The following is a 22,661-nucleotide window of genomic DNA, read 5'->3' as shown; positions in this document are numbered from 1 at the left end:
ACCATTTTACGCAACTCTACAACTGTAGTTTCATATCATATTCGTTGACACCAATTTTCGTGGATTTCGTTGTTCAGTCAATCCACGAAATAAAAAGTTCTCTGATAACATTGTACAGATAGGGACTTGTCTACGAATTTACGTTATCTTTAAAACTATGAGTTTTACTTGTTCCACGAAAATTGATACCCATGAATATCGGCGAAACCAAGTACCTCATCATTTTTAACTTCTTTCTTCTAAATATGTTTAAATACTAATTTTTTTAGAAACATGTACATAAATCTTTTAAGCTTTATTTATTATGCAAATGATCGATGGTACAATTATAGCATTCAATAAGATAATTACCTGGAACTTTGTGAAAATAAGTTTAAAATGTAATGTAGAAAAAGTAAGGTTATAATAGATAGCTTTGAATTCTGCGATGCAGAAACCCACGAGTAATTCCGTACGTCGTAAGTTTTCAATTTTAACAAGTATTTCTCATTAAAAATAGATTAAAAGGCTAAAGATTACTCCGAATTGGAAGCTGGAATCGAACCAAATTGATTTCAAACTAAAGTATAATGAGGTTTCATCAATGTAAGATTAGTGTTAGAACTATTAATTTGATGAAATGAAAAAAGGGTGAAAAAAAAATTCTGATAATTTCGTAAAAAAAATTTGTATGTAAAGAATATTCATTTTTTTTTAACTTGGATTTTTGTGTGTGACTTTCAGTTCAAACAACTGCCATCACTCTATAGTGGTTGGTAGATAAGACTGTTTACAACGAAATGGTAGCTTTTGCAATTCTATAAAATGCAATAATATTCAATATGGATATAAGACAACTTGCTATTTGTTAGAGGTACTTAACTACAATGTAGGAAAGATTTTGAGCAAGTAAATATTATTTTCAACCACACACAAATATGTGTATTGTATCTTAATGTCAAACACCAACTCTTTATTTATTTATTTATTTTGAAAAAAACATGTATATATATATCTATAACTAATTTGTATGATTGTATGTTTTCCTCAAACATAATCATCTAGCATTGGGGGGGTTTTTTGGCAGAGTATTTTTATATATATAAATATATTAATATAATTTGTACCTCTTGTACCATTTTATGGGATATTTTTTAGAGAGAATAAATCTAATTGATCTGTTCAAAGCAATCACGATTTGCTGCAAACAAAAAAATGATCACGACACATTTTTGCTTTAATGATTAGCTATAATTCATAAGAACTGAAATGCTTTCTCGAGAATTCATAGTCAGTAATCGCATGTTAACTCCAGACCTCCGTTATACTCCGTTAATTTTATATTGTTCTTTTCGACGTTGTTGTGTTTTTCCCCTTTAAATCGTTTGTCATATTTCACTTTTAATAAATTAATAAAATGGAAAATTTGATAAAGGACATATATGTAAGTCTGAACGGAACGTGTGCGAGACTTGTCCGCAATTATCTATTGTCGAAAAAAAAAGATTGTTAAGGCCCCCCCTCCCCCCCAACAAATAGGGAAAAATGAAGATAAACGGTAATGGTTCCAAGAAGAAGAAATTTCATTCGTTGTGCATGAAGTAAAAAAAGACGTAAACACATTGTGTTAAGATTATTCTGGCGGAAACAACGCTTGTTCAATTATTACTGAAAACAACTTAGCCTCAAGTTAATCTTCTTTTAAGTTTACATTTTTTATTCAAAAGACATATCATGTCATTTGGAACGTATCACGTATTTTAGAATTAAACTCTTTTGTTTTCTTCTCGATTTTGGGGTGGGAGGGGTAGGCTTTGTTGTCATCATCAGAAATACTTTTTCCCAGTACTGTAAAAGGTTTTAGCCTGGTAATCTTCAGAATCAATCGGTAAAAGATTACAAATGCCCCGGGTATATAGAAATCCAATTTTCTAAAGAGCAAATTTCCTGATGTAAGGGCAGTGATATATGATATCTTTAGTTAGAGGGAAGAGAGAGAGAGAGAAGATGTCTTTGATATCCTATATTAAAATATAAAAATTAAAAATACTTATTCCAAAACCATGATAAGTTGTAATCGATGCCGCGGCCGATAAACGATTCAATCATGGGAAAAGGAATCCACTATGGTTTTAATAACCATTGCATAGGTATTAATTATGTAAGAAAACCCCCACAAAGCATTATACATGTACAAATATCAGGTATTTGAAGATGAACGATATGATATTCTTTCCTTTTTTTAATATTCTACAGGGAAAACTTTATATCAGTATAAATCTCATTTTATGCATAAACTTTTCATCGATTGAAATGAAAATGAATGAAATATGAATAATTGATATATATACACCCAAGAATTGACAGAAGTAATAAGGCCTAGAAAGGTGTTTGAAAACTTACCAAGAGTTTGCATTTATCTATAGGGCAATATAATTTATTATATAGGAACTTGAGATCGTTATACCTCAGAATAATAGTCATTATTAAATGATCCATTCAAATTTCCTGTTACTTGAGGGTATTTTCTACAGAAATATTCCGGGTAAATTGAGAAAATTGCAGTAAATTGAACACTTATTTCGTATAATTAACAGAAAAAGCAAGCTTTGCGACGTTAGGTGCACGCAAGGAATCGATTTCTAAATGAAATGGTTTTTAGATCGTAGATAATTCCCAGATCACAAAAGTTTTCCTCGTTCGCTTTCAGGATTTTCACGTAAATTGTCAATTTGACACGGGCAATATTGGCCAATAGACTTATTGATTCCGTACTGAAAGGTTATGGGCAAATTAAAATGATGACAAAAATTAATAAAGAAATTGATGACGGCAGAGATTATGAAAATGTGCTTAGTGATGGAATACAACGACAAGTGATTCTTATTGTTTTCAGTTTCCAACTTAAACTTTGATATTTCAATTCATATTTTTCTTCTGATGTCGCATATAGCAAAATATGGTTTACAAAATATGTTTAATTTAAGAAGTATAAGAAAACGACCATGACAATAATTTAATGATGCTGAGAAACAAATTATGTTTTACCTATATATTTTAAATCAATTTAGATTGCAATTGATTCTGTATAAAATTATTTTTGAAATATTTTATACAAAGCCATCAAATAATAGTTTGTTATATTGAGAAATGACATAATTTAAAAAAAAAAACATACCCAATGCTAGATATATCCACACAGGTAAAATTTTCTGCATTTCACGAATTATCGATGTTATCCAAAAAAATGTTCAGCTATCTTTCGAACACTCAAAAACATAAATGAAAACCATTAAATCCCATGTTCCATGCTGAAAGAAATGCGCTTGGCTCTAAAAGAAGTTGAGGGTATATCCACCAGCACTCTTCGATTGAAAATGTCACAAGCTAACGGATGAAGCGTCATGAATATTTTAAACCTGCGACTTTTGTACTAGTTGTGTTGTGTATCGATTTCGAGAAGTCGCTCGGGATGCTTAAAGTTTAACAAACTAGATGGAGTCCCTATGTATATGATTGAATATGTTTATTGATTTAGAATAAAGCATACCTGGTCCAATCTTTGGGTGTTTTTTTGTCTTTTTTAAATACTTATTCTAAATTCCATGCTTTTCTTTGATTTTTTCTCGATTAATTTTTTCCCCAATTCTTGGCCGTGGTATCAAAGAGATCAAAAACACCGAGAAATTCACCATCGTGTTTTTTATTCTAAGAAGTCGCTTGGGATGCTTAACGTTTAACAAACTAGATGGAATCCCTATGTATATCATTGAATATGTTTATTGATTTAGAATAACACATACTAATTCTAAATTCCATTTATTTCTTTTGATTGTAATTTTTTCTCTATTTATTTTTTTTTCTCCAGTTCTTGGCAGTGGTGACTTTAAGAGATCAAAAACATCGAGAAATTAACCTTCGTGCGTTGTATTCTATTAATAATGTTATAAAATATAATATTTTCGACTTATGGTACTTATAAATGACGAAAATTGTGTCACATTAAACACATTAATACAAATTGGAAAACTTTATTTTTTTTATTAGTCTCATAATAATATATCATTATCAATATTTTTTTAATAAAACTGTTGTTCGTTTTAAAAGAAAAAAATTAAAGCAGTCAACCCTGGCAATCCAAACACTTATCATTGATTTCGCTTTTTAACCACAGTTTTTATGCTTTTATTCAGCGAATAAAATCAAAGTATTTCGACATTGGGGTTATCGACCAGAAAAACTGAGCACATAAATACTACATGTAAAATGTGTACCGGAAAAAATCCGACTCGTAAAACCTTCAGCACTTTAACATACTTCACATGAAGAAGGTCGCTATTCTATAAATTTCAATGATCAATAATCTGCTTTGCTTCAAATCAATATCTATATAAAACGCACTCGAATTTTCTAATAGTTTGGGATATTATATTTTTTTTAAAGCATGCAATGTGCATGATATGGGATATTTTGCACTTTGCATTGATGAGTGCAGTTATGAATCACTGCAGTTGTGGGGTGTGGAAAACTAGTTTCTAAATGCACACGTTGTTTTGTTTAATCATCATCATGATCATGATGATGATGATGATGATCATCATCATCATCATCATCATCATCATCATCAGTGTAATTGTGTTCTTCAAATGACAAACATTAGCATTAAATACCAAATTCAGTAAAAACTTTGGTTCACCTGACTGACCTGAGTCACCCAGATAACTTGTTGTCGATAGTTTGTCGTCGTCCGTCGTCTGTTAACAATTTTACATTTGCAACTTATCTGAAACATCGACTTGATGCATGACATAGATCTGTATGGAAAGGGGGGATAAATATGAATTGTGATTTTCGTGATCTCACTACCGTAATCTTCAAAAGAAATTCTCCTTAACTCCTGGTCACACTGCAGAGTTACGAAGGGTTCTGTTCTCCCAGGTCTTGGGGTGCGACTGTTTTGTCATACATGTTTATTGAATGCGCATTTATACACCAACAGTCTTCATCTCTTCTAATAGGCATTTAGCAGGCCTGGTTTTATAGTAAACCTTTAGTGGTTGTAAAGTGAAACGCTCACTGGGCATCTAATAGGCAAACTGAGTTTGTGGTTAGGATAATCAAGGGAATTTGTAAAATTAATGACCCCGAGTGAGAGATTTTGGTATCCGGCTGATTATAGCTAACGGATGCGTTATCATGAACCATTAGTAGTATACCCAACCCATCCAACATCATCTTCGCTATATATACCCAAGGGAGACGATTCACGGTGTTTCCATAAAGAAACATCGTGTAACGTCATCCTTGGCTAGCGAAGATGATCCAACATTAAAATAAACACATGAAATGTTACGTACTAAAAGTATATTGAGTAGATTTTTTGGTATATGGTTTTGTATTGATAAAATCTTACACAGCATTCTGTCTTCTATCAGCAGAAATAATTACAGCCTAGCTGTAAACTATCGTGATTTATTTATCATATATATTAATGTGATCTAGAGAACCGAGCAGATAAGATGCCCATGAGGTCAATGCTAAATTGTTAATTCAGCTTTTGATATTATTAATAAAGTAGCATTCAATGTTATAGGAGTCAAAAGGGGGGCTAGAATTGAGAAAAAAAACTCACGGTCACCCAATATCAAACAGAGCAGGACAGAAGTAAACCCGTGAATGATGAAACCTATCAAGGTGGTTTTGTTATTGTATAGACTGTATATGATAGAAATAAATGCTTTCCGTGTTATAATTTTGTACATAAGTAATTTCATCAGATGTCTTTGGGTTTTGTTCATTTGACAAATGGATAGAACGAGGGGATATATTGTTTAAAATGTACCACTGAAACAAGTAATTAAAAAAAAATTGATTTTTTTTGTTTGCTTTTGTATAACTTTTCTGTCTAATACCAGATTTTGATTTTTTTTCATGGGTTTACCTGTTCAAAATGTATAGAAGTGAACTCTAATTTTGAATGAATGAATGTTTATTTCTCTCAAACCATATCAATGGTACATGAGGTACAAAAAACAAAAATATTTACAAATGTACAAATGCAGGGTCAAGTTAGAAAGAGTACAGAGTTAAATGGAACGACCTAATATTTTTTTAAACAAATATGGACAATTTTTTTAATGAATCAATGTCATTGGTATTCATAAGGTTCCCAAATTTATAAGTATTAACATTTGTGGAATATTTTTCTTCAATTAATTTGTTGCAGAGTAAAGAAAATGCATGGCATTCCATAACATAGTGGTATTCGTCACCCAAAGTGTTTTTATTACATAATGAACAAATTCTATGACATCTTTCTATGTTATTCCATCTTCCAGTTTCAATAGGTAATTTATGATTACAGGTTCTAAATTTTGTAAATATGAATCTTAAATCATTTGGAAGTTTTTTAAGATATGTTTCCTGTCCAAAGCTTTTCTTAAAGATTCTGTAATTCAAACATTTGGGTGCATTTTATGATCGTTTAAACCATTGTTTAACCAGAGGTATATTAATAAAAACTTGGGTTACTGTAGCTCTTACCAAGATTTGATTAACTGTCATGCTGTAAATTTGTTATGTGGGAAAGCGTTGCATTTATTCCAATGAAAGATAGTAGCTATATGACGATAACCAATAGACACATACATAATAAAGCTTAATAAAGCGAAACGGCACTATGTTTTTAATGGTATTACTTTTACGAAAGGTTTACGAAAATGCGTTAGATTATTTATTAATCTATTATGTCCTAATTGTTTCTACATATATTTCCATTCCTCTTTTTATCTCTTTCTTATTTTCACCAAATTATATTTACGAAGACCGCTAACCCTGTTACCAGTCAGAAAAAGAAGCTGAATTTATAGATCTTTTGGAATGCCCCCCCCCCCCCCCACACACCAATATTGAATGGAATGTTGTATATTGAAAACGTTTTAGATTACCAGATGTTATTATCAGAGATATAAATAACATTATGTAACGATTTTCATATAGCAGAACTAATATCACTTGATAAATCGTTTTAAAGCGTCATATCTTTATTCATCAGTTTCATTTGCTTATATATATGATAATGTAATACATATATATAGTATGATAATATAATAGCCTAACGTAATATTCATGTCACCAATACGGCCAAAAATTGGTATTTTGTTATTTTCTACCGATATCCTATGATTAAAATATTTTTTAGTGCCTTATAGCGAGCGCAGCTCGCCGGCGCACAGCGCCGGCGAGCGAAGCGAGCTCTAAGAACCAGCTGACCAGTGTGCGCGGGAAAAAGAACGAGCTAAACCTACAGTTCATCAAACAAAAATTTTTGTCTACGTCCCATAATGCTCTCTAATGTTTTCACCCGTGGTGCTATGCCAAAAATGGCCGACGTTTAACTTGTAATTTACAGTGACTTAAAGTTTGAAGACACGTTTACTTAGAGTACCGCATATGCTATGGCGAGACTCAAAAGAATTGTTACATGCTTCCATACCTCCGTATCGAGTCGAGAGATGACGTCACAGTGCACTCGCGCTATATTTCCCGCGATAAATTTAGAGGTGGATCAAACATCTGTAATGCGTGTACTAGCCATTCCAGAATAGACTGCGATACCTGCCTCATTGACGGATGATTTGTTTTAAAAATTTTTTAATATAGAGATTTTATGTATATATATATATATTAGCAAGAGCCACACTTTACTGTCATAACGATCCATTTTTAAGCTAATTGTGCATGCATGAATAGGGAGGAAATGAACAATAGGACATTTTGAAATAAATAAAAAGGAATAAAATGAAAAAAATAAACAGTTAAAAAAATTAGGTAGATATTGCATATAGTCAGACCATTAAATTTAAAAGTGGGAAATTACACACCTAAAAACAGATACCGGGCTCTCTCTCTCTCTCTCTCTCTCTCTCTCTCTCTCTCTCTCTCTCTCTCTCTCTCTCTCTCTCTCTCTCTCTCTCTCTGGGAAGGGGGTTGCATTGTATGTATCATAACCATTAAAATTAGTACATTTGGCATACTTATTGTAGAGCAATACTCTCTCAAAAATTCTTCGACGTTCGTTGATACCTAAATAAAACTATAAGTTGACAATGATGCAAGGTATGTGTAATTCTTGCTGCGCTCGCCATAACGGTAGCACCGTAAAACATATTAGATATCATTATTTACCCCCCCCCCCACCCCCATCCCCCAAAAAATAAAAATATGTGAACACAAAGAAAGCAGGTGAGCTAAAGAGTTGTCTCTCTTTCGTATTCCTTTCAACCAATGAAATTCGTCGACACAAATATAAACATAAAAGACATTTTGACAGCGGGTTGTGGCGGCTGCCCAAAATTTCGTGTGGAAAGAGCTTCTGAATTTTCGTGAAATTATGGATGTTTTTGGATAATATTTTAGACGTAAGTTCTGTAAGAAAAAAATCTCATTCTTCTTTTACATAGTTTTATCAATATCCATTACTTATTCGCGCCTTTTATGGAGATTTTACGAGTTATTGGAGTAGTTTCTTCATCTCCCAAAAGATCTTGTATAGAATAAACATTCGTTTTATTTATATTAACCTGAATTTTAATTAATTGTATGTTTGTAACTGTAATCAAATATGTGTATCTTATTAACAACGATTTAAGTGGTCATCATTTTAGATGTGGCCAAACGGTAAAAGATGCATGCTATTACCTGAATTTAATCCGAATGACCTCTATGTATAAATTCATATATCTATCACATGCTGCCACAAAACTTTCGCGTGCAAGCATCAGTCTGAAATTTAATCATTTTTGACAATTATTGTTTGAACAGTTGAAATTTTTTTTTAAGTAATGCTATAACTTATAGATGATCAAGTGTACTTGCAACTGAGTTTGGCTGTATCAAAATTGGAATTTACCTTTTCATACATGTATTATGCTAAAACATCTTTTATTGCTCCATATCTGCACCTTATGATTAATATGTAAGTCTGTTCCAAACTTCTGAGATAGGGCCTATTTGTTTTAGTGGTTCAGCACTGATCTCCATATATAAAATTATTTATAATTATCAAAATTTGAATCAATGTTACATGTATCTATCCATCTTACATGTTTCATAAGTTGCATATCAGAGCCTAGTTTTAACAGATACATAATAAGAAAAATTTACTCTGAATGTATAGAAAAACTATTGAATATTGATATTATTTAAGGCCCAAATGGTCAATTCTGCAAAAATCCATTTATAATTTTTGTTTTTATTTCATGTAGATGAGATCTTGATCAAACTGACACAATGCCAGGTATTGTGGTTTCTCTAAGTGAGGCCCTGGCAGTCAGTGGCACGCCCCTGGCAGAGTCGTACGTATGGGCAATACTGAACCAATGTGCTGTCTATTTCAATAAGATTACAAAAGGTAGAAAACAGGATTTTATCCAACTTTGTATTACAAATAAAAATGATATAAAAATAAAGATGATAGATTCAGCGCATGGTCAACATGCCTATTGTAAATACTAAAAAAATAACAAAAATGTTGATTGTGTTTTTTAGAAGAAAACAAAACAGTGGCGAGGGATATTTTCGTGGTAACCCCAGAGTCCCTTTGTTTTCATTCTGATGGTGGGGTAGAGATCTCTGAATCCCCTTCCCAGAGCAAGGATTCAAGATATCTACCACCAGACTCACAACATGCTCCTATCAAAACACTCCAAGCTGCGGAGAAGGTGAGCCTATCATAAAACAGACAGAAGTCATTAGTTATAAATTTGATATTTGATAAAATGTAAGAGTGGGTTTTATTTCCTCGTGATGATGAAATTATCTGCCGCTACCAGAGATAGAGTTGGTATGTGCTCTAAGTAAATTGCTTATCATGTGTTCGTGTGTTTCACAAAATACCAAAATATAATACATGCATGATTTTTCTGACTGGATGATAAACTCCAGATTTTTCTATCCACTCCCAGCTATAGAACGTTTAGTGACTCACGTATACAATGGAAAAGAAAAAGCTTGTGCTTTCACAATCTGTAGTTTACTGTGTATTGTCTATCCTGTCAAATTTTATTGTCCACATGTGCAGTGCTCTCCAAAAAAGCACCAAACTACTGATTATGGAGCATTGGAGGTGTGATGTGTTTTAAGCAACAGCTGCAGCTGATCTGATATCAGTATACAAAATCCTTATATCAACTTTTTTTTGTTGTTGCTGAGTTTGTGATGAATTTAGAATGATTTTGTTTTATTTTGCTAAATGTGTTAAGATTTGAATTTAAATTCTGTCGAAGAAGCTAGAATACTAAAATCTTGTTATATTAAAAAAAAATTTTAGGTTAAAAATTGCATAGATACATGTATCTAATCTTGGCAACCTTGATCTATGATAATATGGCATTCCGTTGATGTTAATCTCAAGAGATGAACATGGTCTTGATCATGTATAAGATTCCATTCCAAACACAAAAACCTAAGAAGACACTGATGAGCATAGCAATAGCAGAGAGCAGTAGTAGAATGCACAAAACCATGTACAAGAATAGTCCTTCTGCCATTAATCAGAGACAATCACAACTGACTAATGATTGGTCAGACAGACAATTAAAGCTTTGTGATTATTCTATCAGGGTTAATCTACTGTGTCTGGAAATGAGCCAGACCCGAGCCTGTGGTTCTGATGGTTTACATTGACTAGCACAAGGTGCCCTGTTTTTGTTTTATAATAGGAGGATACTCTCTCTCAGGTGTACTGCTTAATGCCTTGTTTGTTTGTAGAAATCTAATTATAGGTTCCCTGCAATTTGGTCAGAATTGAGATGGATTGGTTGTGTTGTGTTTCTAAATAGAAATATTACTAATGAAAAGAACAGTAAATTGTTCTACTAATTGGGATCCTAATTATCTGGGTGGAGACATGATTTCATCTATATAGTTTCAGCTAATTTTAATGATATATTCCTAATGGGTTTTATTAGATGAATTTTTGGGGGGTTTAAAATGTAAAAACCCAACTATGATAAATAGAATAGATAAGCTACAGGAAAAAATTGGTTTAGCTAATTTCATTAAAAAAACTGGGGCAATTATGTGACCTGATATTTCATCCTGTGCGGCTTACTTTGAGAGTTTCCACATAAACTAGGAGATGCTTGTGTACTGTCAGACAAAGGCATTACAAAGGTGTATAACAGGGATGTTTCGATCATATCTGCACCTGTCTCTGTGAGTCAGCCCTCACCACAACATGTGCAGGATAGTTTTACTCTACATGCATGTACAAAGCAATTCTCAGATGCCTCTGGGCAAATGTCCATTAACTTATTTTTTGTCTTGGAATCGATTCTTCATGGGCTGTTTTATTTTTTATTTCGCCACATTTTTACACATGTATTTCTGGCAAAAATGTGAATATTTTCAATGTTTCTTATATATTTATTTTCAAGTCATTAGAATCACTAAACTTGATCTGTAGTCATATTACAGTTTTCTTACTGTATAAATGTTGTTATTAATTGAGCTATGAATTTGGGGTTTAAGAAATTGTAAGGTTATAATGTCTCAGCACTATACTGATTAGCTCACTTATCTATGTCTGTGGAATACAAAGATGTGGGAAAGCAAATAATGAATCTCAGAGATAATGAAATACCAAAGCCAGTCTTAGACAAAACCTCTCTGTCATCTCTATTTATAGTTTAATTGAAATTCTCCCCTGGTTCCTTGCCAAACTTTTAGATAATTCACTTGCTCTTAAAACATCATAAAAATCAGCTACGCTGATTTGAGTTTCTTTGTTTAAGATATATATCAGAGTTTTATCACTTCATTTCAAAACAGAAAAACATGCAAGTTTCCTCTTCCATGAAACAAATGTAATACAGATTACAATGTACATTTAGTGTGTCTTTTATCAATATTATTCTTGAAGTGGAGAAGTAGTGTTCTTGAAAGTCATATATTACGACCATGATGAATGCCATAATGTGTTATCCTCTGGTGAAGGAATTATGCAATGTAAGAGCTTTCTTAGCCAACAAAAATGTAGAGTATTAGTCCCTAGATTTATACATGATTTATTCCCTGCAAGCTGATAATACCTAAGATATACTGTAAAAGATGCTGCTATGCAGTTTGCTTGTTATGCAGTTTGCTTATTAGTTCTATTTTTTTGGTACGGTACTTTGAAATGATTAACATATTCATTTTGGCATAGTTTCTGTGGATTTCTTTGATACCCATCACAATAAATGAAATATAAAATTTGATTTATATCATTCAATAAAAGGAAAGTACAAATTTACATCCCTATGTCATTTGGCCCAGCATGCAATATGAACTTTTAATTAACATAGTGCCAAGCAATGAAAATTGTCCCCTCAACAAATTTGAATGAGTTCACAGAAGCTAATACTGTAGACTGGCAAATAATCACAATGGTTTTAATTTCACTATGTTTGCAATTCATCATTTTCCCACAAAATTAAACCCATCGTGAATACCACCATTAGTTTCGAAAAATGTTTTAATGCTTATATTCTGATCAATTGATTTTTTAGCAGCGTGAAATTAAAATCATCGCGATTGGTACTTAATTAGAAATCGTGAAATTTTAACACCATTGAATTAAAACGACTTACAGTATACAGTCAAACCTTGTTATCTTGAACTAAATGGGGCTGGTTAAAAACTTTGAGATATCCAAGTATTCCAAGTACAGAGGGTAAATTACTTAGAGTATAAGTGGTTGGAGCTTACAAATCACTTTAACATATCCATTGTATTCAAGATATCAGTATTCAAGATACCAAAGTTCAACTATATGTGTAGTTATGATCATAAATTGAATTTCTTGCTTCCTTTTCAGTGTTTCATATACTCCCTGGGGAAATCCCTGATTAAAGCACTGGAATCAGGACACAGGAGCCAGGTAAATTCATGTCATTAATAACACAGATTGATAGACGGAAACAAACTAAAAAGTTGATTTTAACCCTTTTCAACACAGTAAAAATGGGTGTAAGCTAGACCTAGTGTGCAATTATGTATTACTGCCTCTAATAAAATTTGGATGGACGACCTGGGAGCTACAGTGCCTCCCATAGTAAAAATCTGCGATTTACGGTGCACAAAAATACGCTGAGTTTTGGACTGATTAACTTTATTTACACACAAATTCTGGGAAAAAATAATTGCCATTAAATTATTCATGCAATTTTCTACTGATGCCGTCTCTTTACTTGCCTCAGATTTTTCCCAAAACACGGTTCCCGACTTGGGGAAATGAAGTATGTTAAATTCACGTCGAGATCGAGAGTCGCCATTTTTACATGTAAACAAATTTTTTCAGACCGGGAGCTACAGACCTGCAGCTATATGACTATAAAATCATCCTGTTAGAAAAGGGACTTGATTATAAAGATAAGAACATCCAGGGTAAAAAATGGACTCTTATTTAAACAGGATTTACATGTATTATACTACATTGCCAAGATAATTTGAATTATGACTCTATTAAGCTGATTTGATCATACTTATTGTTGTTAAGGTGAGCGATGTTTGTAGATCAAATGTGAAGGAAATCCGAAAAAAGAAATCTGAGGGCTCTTTGTTATAGAATGTTTAACCCGGTTTTCTGGATCCACTCGATCACTTTACCCACTTTATCAATAGATTTACTGTGCATATGATGCATCGATAGATGCCAGCAGTGATGAAGTCTGTGTACTTTTCTCATAGTTAAGTTCAGTCAGAGAGATTGATTGTCAAATAACTCAACAAAAAATGGGTCCCATGGTATGCATCGGTAATGGTCAAGTGTTTGACTTCCTTAATTATCAAGCTTGCTTCAGGTAACAAACGGATAACATCCATCTATCCTCTTCAGGTTGAGTCAACAAAGGAGACAATAGGTCCATTACAACCTGTATAGACGCAGATTTTTCGATGCACTGACATTGAATCATAGACAGTAGCTTAATATCAAACACACTTATACATATAAAAACAGGTTAGCTTCAAGGTTTTTTGTACAGGTATAAACATTGTACTCGTTAAAAATAAAAAATTAAGTTCCTCAAAGACCAGTTACTTTATAATTATACATCAAATGCACAAAATCTGCATGGCTGAAATATTGTCAAAACCTCTTTACTGCATATATTCTGTTGAATAATGATTGCACATGGTATCAGTTTTTGTTTTAATTTTACTTATTAAAAGCCCTGATAAATATAAGAAAATCAGCTTTAGAAACACCAGATTCTTTGTTGTTCAGCACTCTGCTAACGAAATTAGAATGTGATTCTATTTTATATATGTGGATATCTTGGCTTTGGCACTTATTGTGAAGAGTTTTTTGTTTACTCATGTTACTTGGGTTCTTTTATCAAAAATTTCTTTTGTTTATTCATTAAGGTAGTTTCCTGGGACTTGTTCATTAAAATCATTAAATTTTCATTCTAATCAGATTGATAGAATGAAATTTCTCTGAACCGAAGTGATCAAATGGTGTTGGTTTCACTCATTCGAGCTTCAAACAGGTATATGAGACAGCTTCGCATATTTTAATGAGGACATATTCTAGTATTTCAGAAGTATTGATTTAAATTCCCAGAACAAGGTTTAATGCATCAAAGTCCTAATAAATTCTTATAGATACCCATGATTATTCAGTGTTAAATTAGAATGAAATTATTGATACCTTCGATCGCTAGATGCTTTACCTGTTCTTTTGATATCTCAATGCTGTGTAGCCTCCATGAACAATACCTATCCCATCCTAACTACCAGTACCACTTGCCAAGTGGCACATTTGTTGAGGCACTTTTAGTTTAGCTTAAATTTCCAGTGTTTCTCATGCTCTTCTCTTTTCTTGACTGTTTCCATATTTGAATGCTCCTTATTTAAGTTTTAATCCCCATTTTTTCTTCTCATTTCAAATAAGCAAATTTGATCAAGAACGTTCTGATGTTGGTTGATGAAGAATAGTATAGATTACATTTTGTGAAATCAATACATTATATGGAGATTTCTATACCAGTACATATAAAAGAATTTATTTGTTTTGAATAAGCAAGTAGAGCAGCAAGCAAGGAGATATACAATTTACAAAAAATTTCCTTATGTATGTTAAAGCACTGAAAATATACATGTATGCACACTGTTATACATGATGTTATAGATACAGAAAACAAAAAAAAAAATTAAAAAAAAATTTGTTTACAATTGTCTCAATACTCAATTGCAGCTATTCTCTTCTCACCTTTCATTTCCTTTTCATTTCCCCTACATTTTTCCTAATCATTGTTTATGTGTAATGTTATTGTACTTGAAAATTTTACCCTCCTCTCATTTGTAAACTGACGAGAATGAGATTAACAAAAGCCTTTTGGCTTGTTTTTCAATCTTCTATGTACTGTTATTGTAATATGTATGATTCTAATTACTAAATAAATATTGTTTAAACTAAAAAAAAAAATTAAATAATTTTTTGCACAACTTCTAATGATTATTGAAATTTGTTAATTTTGTCTCCTGATCTTTTTTGGTTTTAGCTCACCTGAGCTGAAAGCTCAAGTGAGCTTTTCTGATCACAGTTTGTCCGTCGTCCGTCTGTCTGTCCGTCCGTCTGTAAACTTTTCACATTTTAAACTTCTTCTCTAAAACCACTTGGCCAATTTCAATCAAATTTGGCACAACACAAAATAGTCCTTCCCTTTTGAACAGTGGTAATAAGAAATATTTGGCTAACACATGTAACACCTGGTAACACCTGTTGTGAAGGGATCAATAGTGACAATTAACTGGACTGTATTTCAGGCGCCTTCTGTCAGCCGTAATTTGGAGGGTGTTCTTGCCTCCATGTGTGATGTGGATCCAGATACAAGGATCACATTGAACCAGATTATACAGGTCAGTATATGTATGTAAGTAGCTGCAATAATGTAGCCCTCTCCCGATTTTTTTTTTTTTTTTTTTTTTTGGGGAGAGGGCTACAACTCCATAGGATCTCCGTAATGGTGCAAGTGCGGGAGTGATTCACTCCCGCAACGATTTCGTCTCAAATCGTTTATAAATGACAATAACATTTGCATTTCTTACCTGAACTCAAACGTTGTAGATGTCTATGGCATAAATTAATCCAAAAATATCAAGTATAGTCCATATATCGGTTATTTTTCGTGTATGTCAACAACGAAAGTTGAATTTGTCCGCCATGTTTACCGACCTTGACCGGTTTTATTTTTGGACAGCCAATGAGAATTCAGGAGCGGATCTTGAACTGAATATAGGAATTCCCCTATTTTAAACATAATTAACGCGGTAAATATGAATTTTCCATTATATACCATTTCCTTAAATGATGTTTTAGTGATATAACGAGGTAAGATCGATTATTTACACTGACATTCACGTTATCAAGCCCATCAAAACTCCAAGCGTACATCCATAAAATCACGCGAGAACTGTCATGGCTGCTGAAAAAGACGACTGGTAAACATGCTGCTGTGTTTTATCTGGTTTTGGTTTATATACGGTTAAATTGTTCAACCTGAATTAAAAAATCATTTTATCTAAAGGAAGTCAAATATAAAATCGATCTTTTCAGACCGAAGTCAGCCGCATTAAAAAATTTATTTTGCACCATTACGGAGATCCTGTGGAATTGTAGCCCTCTCCAGTAAACATCAGATATAAAAAATCGGAGAGGGCTACATTATTGCAGCTAGTATGTAAGTATATAGAAAACCAGATGTCTGATAAGTTCATCATGACTTTTTGGGGTGAAAAAAAGTTTGATCTACACTCTCCAAAAGTCACGTCCCTTGTTTGTCATCTTTTGGGGAGAAACTATAAAAAATTTACTCAGTAACTTTGGTAGTTTTCAGTAAGTTTCTTTGTCATATGACATTGAAAATCTGTTTGCATCTTGCCTTAAATTGTTCCAGCCTCAGTAGACCCCTTTGACCTGTGGTTGACCCTGCAAAGGGACACAATTTTGCAGTGTGAATTAAGCAAGAATGAAAATTTTTAAACTCTCCAAAATCATTGATAATTAATACCAGGGTTATATATATTTTGTTATATAAACTTCAAATTTGCATCATAAAGTGGATTATTTATTTATTTTATCAATAATGAAATATTCAGATTTCTAGGATACCTGGTGATCATTATCACATGTTTCTTAAATTATTTGTACTTTAAAACTTCTTTGTTTTTTTCTTGCAGGCTTTTTCTCTCTATGCAGAGAGACACATAGAAGCTAGGAATAGTTCCCTGTACACAAAGAAAATCTACTCCAGTATAATGGGAAGCGATAGCTCAGAGGTACAGAGTATAAGTGTTTAACTAACCATTAATGGTTATAACTTTAATTTGCAATTACTATATACATTGTCAAGTGATAAACTAGTTGATGGCAATTAATTGTCATTGAGCCTACATAGATAATCTTTATGAAAGACATTAAACAGTCTTGTTGGGACTCAAAAAACGGTGTTAATTTCGAAAACAGTCTTTGGCTCCATTATGTATTGAGGTAAAATTGCGTTTCTAATGGAAACAAAGTATGATTTATGTCCCTTAGTTCTAACAAATTCTCAAAAAAAAAAAATAATTTTGATGTGTCAAAACTTTTAGGTTTCATATATATGTCATGTTTAAAACTGTTTACATAAGATCAATTTTTAAAATAAAAAATTCACCCGTAACTTTGATCCTGCACAACTATAACTGTTAAGAATAAATTAAATACTTTGATATGTTTATTTATCATTGTTAAGCTAAAGTATAGTCTCATTTTAATCATTTACATGCTAAATTATTCAGTATTCATGAATAATTATGTATATTTTTGACTTGACTTACTTGACTTGAGCCTTTCTCACTCCCCTGTGGAGCATAGGCCACAGACAATTCTATATAATGTATATTTTTAATTACCTTTAAATTAAAAAAATATATCACCAAAAACTCATGAATTTCACTTTTTACTTATTGTCAGAACATCCAACTTCAAAGATGAGTAACTTTTTTAAGTGCAAATGAATATGTATTTTGTGCAAATACAATGGATAGTTAATTAAAATATTCGGGATCTTTTTAATCAAATTAGGAGCCTGCCAATACATGCAGTACTTTGCAAGTTTAATGCTTGTAGACCTTGCATTTTCATCATAAAATTGCAATATTTTGTATAAATGCGCATGCGTAGACTCTGAAAGCAGAGTCTAAAAAGACTTAAATGTTTACAGAAATTCACTTCTGTTGACTCCTAAGGACTGTGTGCTAAGATATTATTCATAGTAATAAAGTTTTTTGCAAAGTTGTAAAAGTTTCTTACCTGTTGAAAAAAAAATAATTTGCAATACTGAATAATAATAAGTATGTTCAAAATGAACCATGAATTTTATGAAATAACATTCAAAGTCTACAAATAAATTTTTTTTTTTAATTGATTTTATCTTTATCATGACTTTATATCTCATATGTTTGGGTTTCTTTAACAACAATTCATTATTGATGGTTTACTGGGGTAGAAAAGCTTTATGATTTATATTACTGTAATCAGATTTTGATTTTGAGGGAAGATGATCAACATTTTCGTTTTAATATTTATTGGAATTGGAGTAAAGCTGACATTTACAGTGCATTATATATATAGCGGTAGACGAATAAATAAAGTCAGATTCTCCTCTCAGACACCCACATGTTTTATTGTTTAAATAGATCCATCTTTTGCAATATTCAGAGGATGGACAAATATTACTCCATAGAGGTATCTGATAGAAAAAAAATAGATCAGTTACATGTACTTTACTACTACAGACCACGTCATTGACAGACTAGTTAACTTTTCAAATAAAGTCACCACAATTGTAACCAGTGGTTAAGTAATGCTGTTAAATTCTGGAGTATATTACTAAGGGAATGGCTATACAACAAATGAACAAATTCTAATCATTAATGTATCTCTAGCTGAAAACTTACTGTAGTTTCCAAATTAAACACAAGGAATTAATATTCATTTTGAAATCTAAGCACTTTCCCGAAAATTTGAAATTCTCAGAGTCCGTATGAACTTGCTAAATTATTTCCTTGCCATCTGTTACAAAATGGCAGTATTTTCGAATTAAATACTTATGTCAAATAAGGAATCTATGGAAGTAATTAAATTTCTAATTATGAAATATCATGAACGGAACTGTATCTACCTTTACAGTCTGTTAATCCAAACTGACCCATAGAGCTTTAGTTATGTAGCTACTCTTTCCAAAGCTATGTACATGTCTAACAGAATTTTTTGGTATTGACAGAACTTTATAGATAGTTTGTTTCATTTTTCTACAGGAAGAGCATAGCGGAAGCCATAGCAGTCGCCATGATACTGGTTCTGCTTCCTCAAGAGGGCAAAGGTCAAGAGGAAGACAAAAGTACACAAGGAGACGAGAAAGACAAAGGTCAAGGTCATCTTTGTCTCGCTCAAGGTCTCCATCCAGATCAAGGTCTCGATCAAGGTCAAGGCACAGGGATAGTAGATATGATGGTAAGATACAGAATACTTGCTTTTAATGATTTTTGCTGTGCATTATTTATGTTTTGTTTGGTTGAAGTTATGGTAGAAGGGAAAAAAGACTTCACCTGCTGTTTGAACAGTTATCTTAAAGGATATAGAATTTTATGTTTTTTACACCCCTCTCTCTCTCTACTGCAGATAAAGATAATCATCAGTCTCAAAAAGAAAACCACACACAACCTATGTATCACCCCAGTTTTACCCAGCCTCCTACCTACATTGAGCATGTGACAATGACCCCAGGGAGATCGTACCACTTGTCTGACATCACTTTCACCTCGGCCCTGAATGGGGGACCGGTTCAAAGTGGCAAGAACAGAAGTAGATCAGCCAGTGGCACAGGAGCCTACATGAACGAGACAGCACAGCAGAAATACCTCCGTCTAAAGGAAAGGCAGAGGAAACTGAAGATACTAAGGAGGGGGCTGATGACTGAGGGGTATGAAGGTCATGACCTTTTGACATTGAACCCTGACCTACCCTGGTCAGACACCAGATCTGTTCTGTCTGGAATGTCATTTACACAAGGTGAGATTGAATGTTTTAATCTTTGATACAATATGTGCATTATGAGTAGATGATTGGAATGGAATAAAAATCAATGTTCATTTAGTAAGGGGGTGATTAGTAAGGGGTAGGTTTGAATGTTCCCAAGAATTAACTAATGTGATCTCTTTGAAAATGACGGATTGTTAATCAGAAGCATGTTTTTGTTGGTATGGCTAAGTCATCTATGATTGAAAATGCAACCATAAAAGATAATTTTCACTTCCTAACAAACTGATTATGGGTATTGATGCCTTTAGCCAAGTACATGAAGCATGGAGGAGGTAATCTTTTATTGCATGATTTTTATTTTTTTTTTGCTTTTAATACCAAAAAACTCACATAATATGCATGCAAAAATAATACATGTAATGATATGCATATCATAAGCCATATGTATGTGAATACACCAGTTCTACTCTATGTATAATGTATTAGAACCATCTTGTTCATCAAAAACTTGTTTGTATTCTGAATATTCATGACATCTCATGTATGCAGAAATCAATTTACTGGAGAGAGGTGGTGGGAAATGACTACTGATGCTAAAATAACATATCTGTAGTTTGTTTGATGTTGTTGTTTACACTCACTGAAATGGAAGCAGCCAATTGTGAATCAAATGTAAATAGGATTCTTGTAGCCCTTTGTGTTTTATTGAACCTAGTTGGTTGATACCTCTCAGCAAAAAATTAATTAAAATCTGTGATAGAAAAGAAGTAAAAATTTCAAAGGTTAAAAAAGGGAAATTAAACTACCGGTATCCATGTTGTTACAGCACATATTTATTTTCTTTGGGGTTTGGGTTGGAGTTGGGGACATTAAGATCAATAACTCTTTATAAGTTTTGTTTAGGACTTTATAATTGCTCTTCATATACACTTGATGCAATATTTGTTGTTACCAGTTTTAAGATTCCTTAGTATAAATAGAACAGAAGTATATGTATCTCACAGGTGGAATGAATAAGTTTGATGCACAATTGTATACATCTTTTTTTATTTTGAAAACTTTTTTTATTTGAAATATTCATTAAAAGACTTGTATTAAAAGTAACTTGCATTTATCACAATTTGTAGGGTAGATTTAGAAATAATTTATAGATTAAAATTTTAATATATCAATTTTTGGGGTTTTTTTTGCAATTTTTGGTTTTGATTTAAATTCTTTTTAAATTACCTGTGATATAAATTGGGTTTTTCAATTAGAAGCTTGTGTTTTCTAGGGTCATATACCCCTGGTCTTCATACGAAACATGGTTCAGATATTGCCCTAAGACTCGGTCGAGATTCAGACCGAGATAGCATAATCAGCAGCGAGATGTCATTGAGTCAGGATCAGCAACATTATAGGTTGGTATCTCAGGGATGACTATTTGGACGTAATAGGAAATGTGTACTTTTTTATGTTATGTTGGATATGTGAATACATGCATGTACATGTAATAATTATGATTATAATGAAAAGAATATGCTTGAGCATTTTATCTATCGTTACAGATCTAATATGCTTCGATCTCTATGGAATGATATATCCAATGGAAACACACATACTTTCTTCATGTAGTTACTTAAATTCCAAGATAGAAGTTCTATTTTATTAAGAAGGGTAGAAAATCTTCTGGTACATCCATTGAGTGGTTCCAGTATCCCCTACAATGTTCTTTGTGAAAATTTGAGAATTTATTGAAACAGTTAGTGCACAATAGAACATGGGGGAGGTGAAGCATATTGTATATGCTCAACTATACCATGAGCTGTTCAACTTAGTAACATACCAGTAACAGCAATGAGCATGTTCATATACATTGTTTATCAGGTTCTGGGGCCATAAATTTTAGACAAGCTTATTTTTGATCAGTCCCACTTCTCCACTATATATAATTCATTGTAAAGGTGAGACTAAAATCAAAAGTGAGCTCTGCATCTAAGTTCATCTAAGCCCCAGGAACCGATCTGCAGTCACCTTGATGTCCTTTACTTTTGAATGACTCATTGTATTATGCCTATAATTTTAGCTTGTTATGTCAACATATTTTGTTATTATATTTCTATACACCAGTGCTCATTTCTCATACATTTTAGATCCAAAGATCACGTGGCATATCCGGAGAAATTAGCATCTGGGAATTATAATCACCACAGACTGAGCCAGGTATAAAGTGTACACAATACAGTCACTAGCGATTGCAGAAATATTCAGAGTAACCATTGCAAAAAGGGATGAGAGTCATAAAATATGCAATCATTAGCTTGTAAACAACAGTTTTGAAAAATCCAAACATATGAATAATGAAAATATTTTCATTATTTCAGATACCAACTTCCTGTTAAATGATAACTTAGTTTATTTTAAGCCTAAAATTTTCATCAAAATTTTTTTAGCAACTATTCATTGCAGGGGGTTGAAATTTTAACACACTCTTTCTTTAGGCATATCATATGATGGGATTAATATCTGAACAAATTTGATGTCAACTTCCTGTTAAATGTCAACTTTGCTTATTTTGTACATTCACATCAGAGTTGGGGTATCACTAGTGTTTCCTCATAGAAAAGAATTA

General features: G+C 32.5%; 2 protein-coding genes across 7 annotated transcripts in view; one reads left to right on the top strand and one right to left on the bottom strand.

Annotated features, from left to right (window-relative positions):
- The window catches only part of LOC105347699 (polycystin family receptor for egg jelly), a 35,504-nt gene extending 32,144 nt beyond the window's left edge, over positions 1 to 3,360 (bottom strand). For both annotated transcript variants that reach the window (XM_034457919.2, XM_034457921.2), the window contains exon 1: positions 3,158 to 3,360. In XM_034457919.2, the coding sequence (XP_034313810.2) occupies positions 3,158 to 3,197 (40 nt within the window). In that variant the 5' untranslated portion in view covers positions 3,198 to 3,360. The remainder of the gene's footprint in view (positions 1 to 3,157) is intronic.
- Positions 3,361 to 8,287: 4,927 nt separating this feature from the next.
- Positions 8,288 to 22,661, top strand: part of LOC105347683 (tyrosine-protein phosphatase non-receptor type 13) — a 36,386-nt gene continuing 22,012 nt past the window's right edge. For 3 of the 5 annotated variants that reach the window (XM_034457915.2, XM_034457917.2, XM_034457913.2), the window contains exons 1-11: positions 8,288 to 8,399; positions 9,246 to 9,391; positions 9,529 to 9,701; positions 12,839 to 12,901; positions 15,793 to 15,885; positions 17,206 to 17,304; positions 19,327 to 19,522; positions 19,691 to 20,080; positions 20,359 to 20,382; positions 21,324 to 21,450; positions 22,183 to 22,252. In XM_034457915.2, coding sequence (XP_034313806.2) covers positions 9,271 to 9,391; positions 9,529 to 9,701; positions 12,839 to 12,901; positions 15,793 to 15,885; positions 17,206 to 17,304; positions 19,327 to 19,522; positions 19,691 to 20,080; positions 20,359 to 20,382; positions 21,324 to 21,450; positions 22,183 to 22,252 — 1,356 coding nt within the window. In that variant the 5' untranslated portion in view covers positions 8,288 to 8,399; positions 9,246 to 9,270. Of the gene's footprint in view, positions 8,409 to 9,245; positions 9,392 to 9,528; positions 9,702 to 12,838; positions 12,902 to 15,792; positions 15,886 to 17,205; positions 17,305 to 19,326; positions 19,523 to 19,690; positions 20,081 to 20,358; positions 20,383 to 21,323; positions 21,451 to 22,182; positions 22,253 to 22,661 lie in introns of all 5 variants that reach the window. The other 2 variants (XM_034457914.2, XM_034457916.2) reach the window with 2 other exon arrangements.

The sequence above is a fragment of the Magallana gigas genome, chromosome 7 (assembly GCF_963853765.1).
Source record: "Magallana gigas chromosome 7, xbMagGiga1.1, whole genome shotgun sequence".
Classification (NCBI taxonomy): Eukaryota; Metazoa; Mollusca; class Bivalvia; order Ostreida; family Ostreidae; genus Magallana; species Magallana gigas.
The sequence above is the reverse complement of the archived record's forward strand: the minus strand, read 5'-3'. Positions and strand labels throughout refer to the sequence as shown.